The sequence below is a fragment of the Castanea sativa genome, chromosome 1 (genome assembly GCF_040712315.1).
Source record: "Castanea sativa cultivar Marrone di Chiusa Pesio chromosome 1, ASM4071231v1".
Classification (NCBI taxonomy): domain Eukaryota; kingdom Viridiplantae; phylum Streptophyta; class Magnoliopsida; order Fagales; family Fagaceae; genus Castanea; species Castanea sativa.
In genome coordinates this window covers 60,601,260-60,616,579 of record NC_134013.1, presented here as the reverse complement: position 1 = coordinate 60,616,579, position 15,320 = coordinate 60,601,260, and the positions used below count along the sequence as shown (strand labels likewise).

Sequence of the window (15,320 nt, the reverse complement as noted above, 5' to 3'; positions counted from 1 at the left end):
TGGTCTATGTAAGTTCACCTAGTATTTGAAGATGCTGTGTCTTGACTTTGATTGGTAAGGTAGACATGTACACAAATTTGAGCAAATTACTAGAGTCCTTTTTTTTAATGGCGACTTTGCTAGAGGAAATTCTACAATATACAGACTTTTTGTTTTGTTTTGGTTTTTGTGTGGGTATGATACCTACACTAATCACATGATTAAGTATAACAGTAATTTTGTTACATCCGTTGATAACTAGCATCATACTATGAAGTAATCATGCATTTTAAAAACATTTTTAGTTTAATTTATTTTATTTTCATGTCAGAATATAATGGGAGAGGCTTAGGTCCAATGCACAAGACACCAGACCCAAGTTGTGTCCCTATAATAGGGTTAAATAAGATAGTTTCTACATGAAATCCAATGGTAAACTATGACATGTCACTTGGTAACACATTTTTTTTTCTTCTTTTTTGATCTAATTTTTTATTATTATTTTGGATAGACTAGTTTACACTAATTATTTTATGAGAAATGATATGTCCACAACAATTTTACAACAAATCCTAAATGACAGGATGTTACTGGTTGTTATTGTTGGAGCAAAAAAGTAATCTTAGTGTTAGGTTCAAATTTGAACCAATAACAACTAACCACCTATGATTTGTTGTAAAAATGTTGTAAAAATGTTGTGAACGTAGCACCTCTCTTATTTTATTGAAGATTCATAACTGACCTAAAAAAAAATTGGAATAAAGGCTTTGATTGTTGTTGTTAGATCATTTTGGACAGTCACACATGACAGTACAATCACATTCATTTATATCTCAAGTTACATTGAACAATAATAGTACCTACAAAACATTGGAGGTACCGTAAAAGAATCCTCATGTAAAATTTATAGTCACAATAGTTATGACTTTTTACCGGTAAATATCCTTATGTACTACTTATTAGTAAAAAAAAAAAAATTATACAAAAAAAAAAATCACTAAGCACCTGATCGTCAGTACTCAATACTATTATCCAAAAAGAAAAAAAAAAAAAAATGTTATTGATAGTAATATATCTCATCTTCCAGTACTCAATACTAATTTTGTCTAAATATTAAAGTGAAAAAAAAAAAAAAAAAATTAGGATGCCAAAGCTAATTTAGAATTTTCCTGCTAGCCTAAGCTTGGCCCATGTATTTTCGTTTGTAGTTCTTCTGTCTATGCTCGGTGACGTAGCCCATGGGCTGATGGGCTTCAATATTTATTTATAGACAGATGTTTGTTTAATTTACAAAACCTGATCTGCCTTTTAAAACTCTAAAAATATTGGCCAAAACCTGTCGCATATACTCTATTTGGAGACATTGGAGAGCCCAACCTCCATGTCCTCATCTGCTTGTTTTGTTTTAAGTTGCTTAGTTTTTTTTTTTTAACAAGATAGAAATTTTACTCTAACTTAATCTAAGAGGGCGTTTGGATAAACTTATTCCTGCGTCTGCGTTTTAAGTTTTTTTTTTTTTTTTCCTCCAGCCGCAAGTGTTGACTAAATCTTCTGTGAACAGTGCATTCGTGCTGTTCGGACCCACAAATTTCACTTTTCAGCAACTTTTTCATTAAAAATGGGTCTCGCGGTACTATTCACACATTTTAAAATTATTTTGCTACAGTGTTTTCAGTTTTCAGTTTTCAGCAATAAGTTCTATCCAAACGGACCCTAAGTGTATATGTGTACGAAGTTCCTTTTGGGAAACTTTAATTCTGGCACTTGCTCTCTTCACCCCACAAAAATTTCGTATTTATGAAGTAATCATCACACCAAATGTACGCAGTGGTTAAGTTATTTAGTTTAGAAGGGTCAAATCTCGTTATATCTTGTTAGTATTAATTATTGTCTTTTTAATGAGGTGGCACATCCTAGTTTTAGATTTATTCAAATAAATTCTAACCATAAAATGGATTTTATCCATTTTAAAGTGAAATGAAGAAAATCCTTATCTCAATACAATGGATTTATTATTTACTTTTGTGAATACCACAAATGAGACTCAGTATTATAGTTCAAGCAGAATGTGATACTTCAATGTTACTTTTCTTGTGAATGCTTGATGAATGCTTGATTGGGGATTGTTGCACTCATGTTCTCTTTCTAATTGCAAGAATAGCTTCTATTTATAGAGAGAATTGGGCTCTCTCCCCCATGAACCTAGGGGATGCAATGATGAAACAAGTCCCATCCCCACTGTCACCATCCACACTAAAAGGGTGTCCCTAGGTTTATTGCTCTTTGTTGTTGTTGTTGTCCAATCTAGTTAACCAATATTTAATGTGGATATGATAGCAGATTTGAGAGGAGTAGTTCTAGTGACACAACTTGTGCCACAACTCGCCTATGTGGCAAGTTGTGGTTGGTGGAGGGGTGTCCCTACATGGACCCACCATCACCCCTCCATCAACCATAACTCGCCATATGGGCATGACACAAGTTGTGGCACCAGACTTTTTCGATTTGGGAGATGTGCTTTTTTAGAGCCAAGTCGAGATCAAGATCATTATTTTATGTGTCTCCTTAATAGATTACTATATTTCCTCAGTCCTGCTATGATTCTCATTTAGACAAACCTTGATTGGGGCTTGACTTAGGCTCAAATGGGCAAGAGAATCTCAATAATCCACCATCATCCTTGAGTATATGACTAAGCCTCCACAATAGGGTTTACCCGAGCTTATTGCAAGTGTTAGTCTTTTTCTTGCAATTTTGGGTAGAGGAAAATTCTATAATGTCCTTACTTTTTTGTGTGTGTAAACGATACCTCCAATAGTAGAGATGGCTTGATATTACAATAATTTTGTCACATTTGCAATAACTAATGCTATTGAGTAATAACCCTTTCAAAAGCCAGATTATCTAGTTTACTTTATAAGAAGAATCTCAAATAGCATTCTCGCACTTGTTGTAACTATTAGATTATCAAACAAAAAAAAGTAGGAACTTATCACATTAAACAATAAATCCACAGAAAGTAGCTGACAAATATTAGATATTTTATAAAAGAACCTTTGTGTAGACTCCAAGACACAATAGTTTTGACTTTGTTAATGAATATTCTTATTTATCACTCACTAATAAATAAAATTAATAAAATCACCAAGCATATATTAAGTTACTTACCACACTCCCTCCCCCCTTCACCCTCAAAGTCAATTTAGAAATTTCCTCCTAGTATAGGATTGGATTGTTGGTTTCAATGGTCCAATGGTATTGGAAATGGATGGCTAAAATAGTTGGGTTAAATTTGGCCCATCTACCTTTGTTTCTGCCTATGGTAGATCACATGGGCAGATGGGCTTCAATATTTAAAAACTTTATAAACAGATTAATGTTGCTTAATTTTTTACCACCTCTAGTCCTCACTCCTCATCATAAACCCCATTTTCCTAATCCTAATTTTATACAATACTGTTATATATATATGGGTTCAAGTTACACCTGATGTAATTCTTATAAACTTACACATTTTTTACACCATAGATTTCTAAGAGATCTAACGGTTAAAAAAACATCATTAAATGCTATTGTTTTCCACCTTATTATCTAATTAATACTACCATTCTCTATCTCCTTATTTATTGCTTTCCACCCTATAATATTTTCTTCAACACAATCCAACAAAACAAAATTGAAAAATAATCTCATAATCGTTGATTTCACAAAACTACCTATATATATATATATATATACACACACACACATATATATATAAGGAGTTAGAGACTTTGGGGTGAGTCTGGATTGAAAAAACTACTAAACTGAATCTGGCCAAATTTGGATTGGGTTGAGTCATTTTAGTTGAGTTGGTGAGTTGTATTAATAGAAGTTGTCCTAAGGTAAAGCATCTTTATCTTGGATGGTTTAATATATTTAATATTATAATAAAAAAAAAGACATGAACAAATCAATAAAAAAATGTTAATACAGTCAATGATGTGGTTTCATTAAGAACGTAACAACATTAAATACTATGCCGTGACTTTAATGAAAAATTTATTTGTTTGATTTTATTTTATTTGTACATTGTTCACAATTAAATATCCACAAAATCCTTCATTTTTTCTCATCGTGGATTATAATTGAAGGAAAATGGTCATGTGCAGCACACATTACCACTTTTTTATAAGACAATTTATTTTAAATAAAATTGAATAAAAATCTAAAAATTGAAAAAGAAATAACCTCCTTTGGTTATTCGATTTAGAAAAAAATTTCATTGAAAATATAAATTCTCTAATCCAATACATAGCAATTCAAAAATTATATATGTATACTTTTAATCACATGACTTATACAATAATCATATAACCTGTTTAAATGATTTAATAAATCACATGATTGATTGAATAAATAAAAAAATCATGTAATTTATTACATGTTGATGGTAATAATGGATTTGAGAAAAACCTTTTCCTATTTTTCTTTTCGCCCCATCCTCTCTTCAATTCTTTCCCTTGCCGTTATCTTCTTCTTCCCTCTCTTTCTCTCTCTCCGTAACACAACTAGCCACCTCAAACTGACTTTACCCCAAGACCCATATACCCTCACCACCACCAATCAGGCCAAGACCCACCATTCACTCCCATTTATTTTCTTTTTAACTAAACACTTTCCTGGAGCGCAAAGCGAAACAAAGGATCAATTTGATCAATTACAATATCTTTATAGGTCTAAAAATTTAAAATTGATAGTACAGGAGATGTGTTTGAAAACAACCCAAATCCCAAGTGTGTTTTTGCAATTTGCCCAAAAATATTTTAAGTCAATTTTTGCACTCAATTAAACCTTAATTCCAGGAATAAGCGCACCAATGTCTATTGTTTTCTAACCTTCCCTTTCTTCATTTTTTTTCGCTTTAGCACCAAAGAATGACTAATACTGCTCACTCTAGAAGCTAGGTCCAAGGATATGCAGGGACATAATTCATGTGAAAAAGAAAAGAGCAAACACAAGTATCCAACTAGATAAAGGAGGACTGATAAATTAACATCCCAAATGTTTGAAAAAAAAAATCCAAATATATGAATGCGTATTTATTAAGGGATCTTCTTTCTATTGCTTTAATACAAATTATCGTGAGAGCCTCTTATCAAAAAAAAAAAAAAAAAATCGCAAGAGCCTGTAACATGACTGAATATAGTCCTGATGAGGGTACCTCCCACATTACAAGTGTGGAGCTTCAGCGATCGGCAAGTTCAATAAGCTGATCAACCACATTTGGATCTGCAAGTGTGCTAGTGTCCCCAAGCTCATCCAACTGCCTGGAAGCAATTTTTCTCAAAATTCTCCTCATTATCTTTCCACTCCTTGTCTTTGGAAGACCAGGTGCCCAGTGTATTTTGTCAGGTGCTGCAAAGGCTCCTATCTGAAAGGTTGAACAAGCATGAAACTTAGAAAGCATAATTATGAATTTATATATTTGTTGGACTGGAGTTCAGGTCTTGATTCGTTTTCATGTTCTAATTTTTTAGATCTGCTTGATCTTTGTAATTTACGAGCTTGATGTGATGCTATGCATATACACTTCCGGTGTACCTTGGGTATTTTGATTAATGAACTTTTGCTATTTATCCCAAAAAAAAAAAAAATGAATTTATATATTTGAATGCATCTGTCTCTGGTTCATGAAAAATGCCTCTAGTAAGTAACTTAGATGGATGTCATTGATGGAAAATGGGATTAACTTAATTATATGGTTTGCGCTCAGCCTTAAATCAGCCAATTTACATGTAAGAGTGCTGAGATCAGATGGGGAAAAACAAATCAGTTCCTATTTTTAGTTTTTTCTACCTCACTGCTAAATGCTGAATAACTACAGAATTCCATGAAGCCCATAGATAACGAGGAAACAAATTCTTTTAATTATTTATTTATTTATTATAACGTAGGAAGCCTTTCTAAAGAAGATTCATTTGGACTTGCCTCGAGCCAGTTAAGCCTATGGGCAATTGAACCTATCACTAGTTTCAATTGCTGAGTAATCTAAGGGCATTCAACTTGATGAGCTAAGCAACAAGGAAACATTTTCTATTATCAAGATTCTAGAAAGTACAAAATCTATATGCAACTGCTTACCATTCACAGTAACACAGAAAACTAATGGAGGGAAATCCATAAATCAGATCTCTAAAAGATATCAAGAATACAAACAAGGATGTTGGGAGCTGGGTTTGAACTTGAGATACTTCTGAATAATTTACATGCTGTGACAAATGATACCATTAACTGAAACAAGAGCTCTTAAGCCAGTTTCCTGATGGAGGGCAAAATGCAAGACGAAAATTAAAGTACAGAAAATTAGAGAGGCTACCTAGGAGTCAGCACCTATACTTGCTTGGAGTTAGCACCAAGCAAAACAGAAAACCTTTTGGCAGAACCTAGTGTTGGTTGGAGTCAACACTAAACCATTGGAAAATTCCAAAAAAAAAAAAAATGTTCATTAATCAATCAAATTATCAAATCTCCACAGGAGCACAATAGTCTGTTTAAATAAACTACTAAAACTAAACCTGAATTCTACTTAACTTAGGAAACCCTAATTCTAATTGACAGTAGGAAATAAAATAAAAATAATAAATAACCTAATTGATTACTAAAGACCTAAAATACCAACAAAAACACAATTGACTTCCAAAATTTTTTATTTTTTATTTTTTATTTTTTTTGTGCTTTTAGCATCAGTTCCTTTCTGGTTGTTTGATGACCACAGATCATGCCATCTGAGGGCAGAATTCCCCTTAAATTATAATAGAATTTGTGTATTGACCTCACACGTTTGAGATCGATTCACTCAATGCAATGGAAGCCATCCAGCTGCTACATCACAAATAGCTGAATGCTATTCTAAGTAATTGGAAGGTGTAATTAGTTTTATGACTCTCAGCACAGTTTCTGTTCTTTCTTACATGATCTACTGAGTGCACTATATGCAGTATTGAGTAAGATTAATGTTTGACTATTTTGTTGTCATAAGAAAGAAGTACATTGGACTAGATACAGACCTGATTCCGGACTGAGAGTATGAGGCTTTTCCGGAGTTCTTCACTGTATTCAACACCCTCCACAAGAGTAACAAATGCATAGATACCCTGTCCTTTAACCTACAGCAGCAAATATGGTAGTTTGTAGTTTGGTCAGACATACTTGGTACGGGCAATTTAGTTGTAAAATCACCACCAGATGCCTCTCCCACACACGCACATTCAAGCTCAAAGGTATACCTCATGGTCAACACCAACCACGGCAGCTTCTGCACATTGGGGATGAGAGACTAGAGCAGATTCAACTTCTGCTGTGCCAATACGATGTCCACTGCAATATTTTCCAAATATCAAAGCCAATGAAGAAAACTAGTATAATTTTCTTCCTAACAACAGAATGCCATAAATTTTGAGAGACAAAGAGATGCATAGCTTTAATGAAGTGTGTAAAAATCAATAAGTTTATGATCCTACATATGTCTATGTGTGTTGACATAACATAAGCATAAGGCCCGGAACTTAATTCTAATAATACAGGGAGTTTGGTGGAGCTGAGTTCAGGCTATGGCTGAACCCGCTTGAGGGAGCACCTGCAGCTCCCTTACCGTCTAGGATCCTCAAGCATTGGTCATCAGTGGGTAGATGCTGCTGTGGCCGTGCATAGGTAGGGCCTTCCACGGACTAATCACCTTTTTTTTATTCTTTTTTATTTTTTATATTATTTTTGATAAGTAATAAGATTTATTGATATAAAAAAAATAGATACCCTAGCACAAAGGAAGTGTACATGGATCAACAAATCAAGTACAAAATTTAAATCAAGAAAAGAAGAGAATAATTGGTTTCACAGGGCAGACAACCAATCCACTAAGGTTCTAAAGAAAAATAACTTGAGATTTGATATGGATCTCTCATTATTTTTAAAACACCTACTATTTCTTTCCCTCCAAAGATACCACATTAAACAATGGGGAACAATTGTCCATATATGACCATTTCAATGAGCTATTCTTTTTTTATTTTTTTAAGCTATATATATCTGTGTGGGGGCATTAAAAGAGGAAAAGATTATGAAATCTAAAAGATACCTAACATTGATAACATCGTCAACCCTTCCAGTAAGCCAGTGGTATCCATCCTTGTCCCTGAAACATAGATGTAGATAGCTTAACACAATTCAAGTCCAAGACACTATATCAAGATCCTTAACACAAAATATTATCATGTAGACTGTTAACATGACAATTGACAGTAATAACTTACCTACTGCAGCCATCACCACTGAAATAATAGCCAGGGAATGGCTTGAAGTACGTCGTTTCATATCTTTCATGGTCACCATAAAGTGTACGGAATGCCCCTGGCCATGAGCCCTTCACACATAGATACCCACTGCATTCACCGTCAATCTCAACACCCTTCTCATCCACTATGACAGGCTGCAATTTCACCCCAATAAGATAACTATGCAGAAGTAATTTAAAAAAAAATAGAGATCGATGAAAGACTAAATTAATATGTTTTTTTCTATAAGTAAAAAAGATTAAACTAATATGCTAGATGATTGCATCCATATAAAAGTTCAGTATGAAAGACCTGAATCCCAAAGAAAGGAAAAGTAGCAGAACCAGGCTTCTGAGGCCAAGCACCCGGTAATGGAGTAATCTGCCAGGTAAAAGTTGTGAACCATTGATAATAGTCTCAACAGAAAAGGATGGCATTATCAATTATAAACATGTCAAAGTAAAATCTCAAAGTTCATTCATATATATATATATATATTTATATATATATATATATATATATATTTTGATAGGTAATAAGACTTTTCTGCTGGCATCACAATAAGAAAGACATAAAGAAAAGAATTAAGATACCATGAAGCCACCAGTTTCAGTCTGCCACCAGGTGTCAGATATAGGGCACCTTGAATCTCCAACTACATTGTAAAACCACCTGAGAGAAACTGGAATGTCTTAAGTTGTCCTGTTATTAAAAAAGAAAAGAATTTTGGATTACTACAATAAACAAGCACTGATAACTAAACCTCCATGCACTTGGATTAATAGGCTCGCCAACACTTCCAAGGACCCGTAAGGATTTCCTTGAGTAACGTTTAACATACTGCAAAATTGAAAAAATTTCTCATTAGTACATTCATTATGAAAATTAATCACATCAGAGCATGTGAGTTTCGGAGCCCTCTCTCCCCTCTCTCTCTTTCCCTTGTTATGTAATAAACACAAAACTCCAGACACCAGCAAAAATCCTGAATGGTGAGCTGGGAACGACATTATAACTTGCAGTTTACAAAATTAATTTTAGATTTGAAATTATTACTCCCTCCATCCCAGTTTGAATGTCATGGTTCGAAATGATATAATTTTGAATAGAAAGCTAAATATATAAAGATCTTCTTAAAATATTCTTTACTTTATATTAGAGATGGCACAACTTAATAATAGTCTTTTTTGCTTTTCTAGAGAAAAAAAAAAAAAAAAAAAAAGAATAACATGGGAAATTGAAGTAACTTCCACTTTTAAAAAGTGGAAACGCATTTTTAGATGTCCCAAAAAGGAAGGCAAAACATTTAAAATGGAAATAAAGGAAGTGTAATTTAACCTCTTTAGTCATCATATCCAATAAAATCTTCTAAAAGCACATGATATAAAGCCTCACAATCTTCTAAAGAGGTTATCAGGAGGAAGAATCCTTATATTGTATTAAATGTTCAAATCCCTTTTTTTTTTTAATAAGTAACAAAATTTTATTAATAAGAGATTAAGGGCATAGCCCAAATACACAATAAGTATACAACAGGTACACCAACAATTAAGCTCTATAATTACAATGATCAATCAAATCTAATAAGTTTCAAAATGATAATAATCTTGACACTATCATCCATTCAAACAATCTGAGAAAAAAAAACAATTTTAGATCTAAAATAGGTCTTTCAAACCCTTTTAAGCTTCTAGAATTCCTCTCTCTCCAAATGCACCTCATCAAACACTAAGGTATCCCAAATATTTTTATCAAGAGATATGACTACTGGAATTGAAAGGAATGTATTTGAAAACTAAAGAATGTATTATCCCAAACACTAAGGTATCCCAAATCTTTCTTCCAATAAATTTTTAGGTCTCTGAACGTGAAAAGAATGTATTTGTAGTAAGCTTGACTACTAAACAAGTAATAAATATATTTCTAGGTAAAGGTTTAAGGGGATCTGACTCCCGGATGTGCCCCATCATTCAGGTGGATGTGCGGCGTGTGCCAGTTGGCCAAAGCTTATATACACGTAGTAACCAAAAAAAAACAATCAAGTCTTGGGCTAATGCAACCTCAATTCCAGAGTGCCTTTAAATTATACCATATTTTTTCGACTTCTAAAATTATAGAACTTATTTATTAGAATAATAGTTAGCTGATTAAATTTGTCATTTCCTAACTATATAAGCTTTTGGTATCATGTGGTAATTTATCATGTGTTGCACCCCACTTATTAAGGGTATTCTGGGTCCACACATGAGGGGGAGTGTTAGAATAATAGTTAAAAACAATTAAATTTACCACCTCGTAATAGTTTAAGCTTTTGGGATCAAGGGTAGTTTATCATTAATGAAAGTAAAACTAGCACCATATAAACTTAAAGAAAGCATAACATGAGAATAGGTTCTTTAATCCTGCTTCTCTTCTGCATCAGAAACTATGAACCTAGATCAACTAAAATGACAAATGGCAATGTTGAAGCAATTCCACATAACTGGGAAAAGGCATAACTGAGTTGTATCATACTCTTGATTAACAAAATATTTATATAAATCATTTCATCCACAGAGACGTGGCTCAGGTCAGACATGTAGCTTACTTGATCACCATCACGCATGAGGGACCGCACCAATGTGGGTGCGGTATAGAATAAAGTCACCTTGTATTTGTCAACAATATCCCAACAGCGTCCAGAATCAGGATAATTTGGAGCCTGCAGGTAATACACAGACACTTGGCCATAAATGGGAAAACTGAAAATACAGTATGATTGCCTCTCATTGTATTTCATAAGGTATGGCTTCTTAAACTTAATATTTCAGAAAAATGATATCAAGATGAATCTTTTTTTTTTATATAAGTATATCAAGATGAATCTTTAGAACATTTACATCAAATTTTTTTTAAAAAAAATTGATGGTTCCAATTTCCATACAATCTTCTACCTTTTCTTCTTGACAATGAGTTATGAGGGCCAAAATAACATCATGAATGCACTCAACGCTCAGCCCATTCAAAAATGTTGGCTTGGACCATCTAATATATTGCTCATGAGGTTCTTGAGCATCTTCCACACAACAATACAGCCAATTGGTGTTTCAAATCAAACTGTATAATTCAAACTATTTTCTTTTTGTGTAAGTGACAATTAAGTTTCATAAAACAGTATGATGTAATTAGCCAAATTATATTCATATATGACATTTAAACCCACATATGTATATATGGTTCTTAAAAAGAGATAAAGAACAGATAATTTTAGTTTAGATGCCAAGTTCTGGAGTCTCCATTTGGTATTCCAAAGCTAGCCGTTCCTTAAATTTCCAATCCTAAGGTCAAAACTGAATGTATTGGTTGATCTCTATGCACCAATATAATTAATGTTTGAATGTGTAAGTTGTTTTCTAATCTTGAATGCTATTCCATGACCATGACAACAGAAACTACAATAGAAGTTCTCAATTCAAGTACCCCTTCGTAGACAACAACTGACGCTCCATTTAGCAGTGGTCCGTAAGTAACATAGCTGTGCCCAGTAATCCAACCACAGTCAGCTGTACACCTGAAATTGGGAAAAAGACAAATTAAGAAACAACAAATGTTAGTAGTATATATTATCAAAAAAAAAAAAAAAAACTAATGTTAGTAGTATAGAATTTCTTCTATGTGAGAGAATTTGTAACGACATGAAGGCTGAATTTCAAGTATACCAGTAGACATCGGACGGTTTGTAGTCAAATGCATACTTGAACGTTGTTGCGGAATACACCATATATCCTCCGGTTGTATGGAGAACACCCTTCAAAAACTTACATGAGAACAAAACAAATGGAAAGGGAGAACATATATTAATAAGACCGTGTTATATAACTACCTTTGGCTTTCCGGTGCTCCCACTAGTATAGAGCAGAAAAAGTGGATCCTCTGCATCTACCCATTCCACGTCGCAAGTAGTTGGATACTTAGGAACAACATCCTGAAAGAGAGTTGCAAATCATCAATGCCCCAAAAATTAACTATCCTAAATCTGTAATTGCTATCAATTAATAAACTATATGCCATAAATATCCAATTCCGTCCAGCAACATGTACAAAATTGTACAGTAAGCCTCTTGATATAGAGACCAGGCATGCATTTAAAATACACAAGGAATTTTTTGATAAGTTAAAATACGCAAGGAATTAGACTTCTACATTAATATAGTACCATTCTCTTCTTTCTAGGCATATCACGAAGGAATTGATACCAGAAGGATAGGGAATACAACATGCACATTACAAGTACAAGCACCATATCTTTCATGAGAATCCGTTTATAAGAAGAGGTTCCAAAAACTAACCTGCCACCATATATCTCTTCCTTCTTGCCAATTAGTACTTTCCCTATTCATGGCTGATTGGTTTTCATAGGTTAAGCACACATCTGCAAGAAAAAGGAAACAAATATGTCAATGTGGAGGGAAAAAAATATTTTGTCCCAATATTTAGTTGTACAATACTGAACATAGGGTAAAATTTTGGCAAGTCAAGTAGGTCTTAGAACAATCTGAACCCAATGCTGAGATTAACTAAAGCTGGTTGGGGCCTGATATAGATCCCAATCCTAAACAGTAGATGTTTTACCTCAGATAAAGCTCAATGAACCTTTGGCATATGTTGTCCCCATTCGACATGGGACTCAATATTCATGAAATTTCATGGTCACAACTCCAATAGATTGAACATACTTAATGTATCACTAAATGAAAGAATAATGGAAGAGACTTAGATCAACAAAAAACTTAGGAAAACAAAATGGACTGTTGAGACCCAGAATACCATCCTAAAGGAGTAGCAGCTCTAACTCAGGTAAGTGCAACGCAGTTCATTTATGCCATTCAATTGTGTCAATCATGAGAAGAAAATGTTGACTAAAAAGGTGTATGACCCTTTACAGAGACATATTTTCAAAGACTAAACAATATTGTGCTTAAATCATAACCAGTTATTTCCCCACCTACAGATATTCCATTTCGGGCTGATTCAGTTAGGCCAGCGTCAACTATGCCTTTGAGGGTGATAACCTTAGAACCCCTTTTAACAGCATTGCAAGTAATCACAACTTTAGGTTTGCAGTCTACAATTCTTTGGGCAAGAGATTCAGCAGAAAATCCAGCAAATACAACCTGAGGATAACAAAAGCTATCAGAGATTTATTTGTAAACATATGAAAAAATGTGGAATTTGGAATAAAAATAGATGGAAGAGGTGGAAGTAATGAAGGTATGCCATACCGAGTGAACGGCACCAATGCGAGCACATGCCAGCATTGCAATTGGAAGTTCCATTAGCATTGGCAAATAAATCACAACTGCATCACCTTTTTTAACCCCAGCATCCTTTAAGTAGTTTGCAAGCTGTAGAAGGAAAAATAAAATAAAATCAATCACATTCATTTAGCCATTCTGCTAATTGCAGATTGAAAACCCAACATCTTCTTTTATAATTTTTGTTATTTGCTCACACCCACATTTCAAATTCAATTTCTTGAGTTTGAGTCTATTATACATGAGTGTGTTTGTTTGTGTGCATGGATAGCATGAGAGAGAGCTTAGTAAATGACCTGGCAAACACTGTGAAGAAGCTGAGTGTATGTCAAAGTGCCATCAACACCAAGCTCATTGCCTTCCCAGTAAAGGGCAATTTTGTCCCCATTTCCAGCTTCAACATTTCTATCCAAGCAATTGTAGCAAATATTGGTCACACCACCTTTGAACCACTGAGGAAAAAAAAAATACAGACCAAAAAAAGACTCAGAATAAAGAGCCAAATTAACTCTTTTTTTTTTATAAAAAAAAGTACAATAAAACAAAACAAATAAAAGTACCTCAATATTAATGTTGCCTTTCCGGACATCAAGATTCTCAGAAAACACTTGCTGTCCCCATTTCTCTTTCCAGTAAAACTCTGACCACGCAATATCGGACCAAAATCCAGCAGGGTCCTCAACTGATCTCTTATACATCTCCATATACTAACAAATCAATACATACAAACACATTAGTCACATCTTTGCTATTCCTCAAAACGAATACTACTCTAATCACAATTAATAAAAACCCATATCAACCCAGTATATGCTCTGCTCGACTTTAACACATCCCACGCAACACACACACACACACACAGTCAATCAATATTCAACCGAATCTCTCAACATCAGAGGCTTTACCTTTTCGGGTGATGGGACGAGAGCCTGAGAAGAGAATTGGTCATTGGGAAAGACGAGATCATTCTCTTCAGAAGCCAAGGATTCACCCAAGATGGCGGCGTTCAAATGCGATATCTTGCCAGCACCCGACGGCAGAATCTTCATTGATTCCACATGCCGCAGATGATGATGCTGCTGCGAGGTCTTCATAGGCGAAGAAGAAGCCATTCTCCTCCTCACACTCTCACCTCCACCGCTTGATCTGCTGTTGCTATCAGATCTGGACCGCCAATATTTGCCGCGACAATAGCTATTGGACTTAGAAGAGAACGGTACTGAATTTTGGTGGAACGAGCTGGCTACCGTAGTAGGAGGAAGAGAAGACGCTCCCACACTCAAAACGTTATTATAATAAAACTGTGCTGGTGGGCCCATCTTCTGATTTGACTTTGATAAATATTTTTTTAATATATATATACTAAATTAACAAATTTTTTAGTGAGAGAAAACAAAAAAAAATAGAATTCTGTTTAATATACGGTACAAAATTAGAGAGATAAGTTTTCTATTTTTTTTTGGCAAGCAAGAGAAAAATATGAGAAAAACTAGTTTTGGGGGGTTTGGATTTTGAGGACTTTTATCTTTTGTAGTCTATTGTACCATCACATTCAATATCATTATCCGTATATGGATGGCTTTCGCTGGCGGCTACAATAAATATATAGGAATTTGATCAATCGTGCAAACCTTTGAAAGTCAAATAACATGGCAGTGGAGAGCCTGGAGACTTGGTTTTAGTTGAAATTGTTGAAAAGGACATTTACACTGCCCAATTAGGCGGTATAGCTTTC

The 15,320-nt window shown here is 34.1% G+C and overlaps 1 protein-coding gene across 1 annotated transcript; it reads right to left on the bottom strand.

Moving 5' to 3' along the window:
- Positions 1–4,971: 4,971 nt before the first annotated feature.
- Positions 4,972–15,174, bottom strand: LOC142643871 (acetyl-coenzyme A synthetase, chloroplastic/glyoxysomal). The gene is made up of 18 exons (XM_075818602.1): positions 14,491–15,174; positions 14,146–14,292; positions 13,882–14,037; positions 13,553–13,675; positions 13,276–13,444; positions 12,620–12,702; positions 12,154–12,255; positions 11,990–12,078; positions 11,751–11,841; positions 10,879–10,992; positions 9,055–9,131; positions 8,885–8,963; positions 8,604–8,672; positions 8,271–8,446; positions 8,096–8,152; positions 7,248–7,338; positions 7,029–7,127; positions 4,972–5,392 (listed from the first exon to the last, which is right to left on the bottom strand). Exons 1-18 carry the CDS (start codon positions 14,902–14,904, stop codon positions 5,207–5,209), a joined length of 2,322 nt encoding a protein of 773 aa, XP_075674717.1. The 5' UTR covers positions 14,905–15,174; the 3' UTR covers positions 4,972–5,206.
- Positions 15,175–15,320: the final 146 nt, after the last annotated feature.

Coding starts and splice junctions, on each gene's coding strand:
- LOC142643871 (XM_075818602.1), bottom strand. CDS start 14,904: ATGGGCCCACCAGCACAGTTTTATTATAATAACGTTTTGAGTGTGGGA. Junction 12,703..13,275: donor CCGAAATGGAATATCTGTAG/GTGGGGAAATAA, acceptor TTTTTCTTGCAG/ATGTGTGCTTAACCTATGAA. Junction 7,128..7,247: donor TGGTTGGTGTTGACCATGAG/GTATACCTTTGA, acceptor TTGCTGCTGTAG/GTTAAAGGACAGGGTATCTA.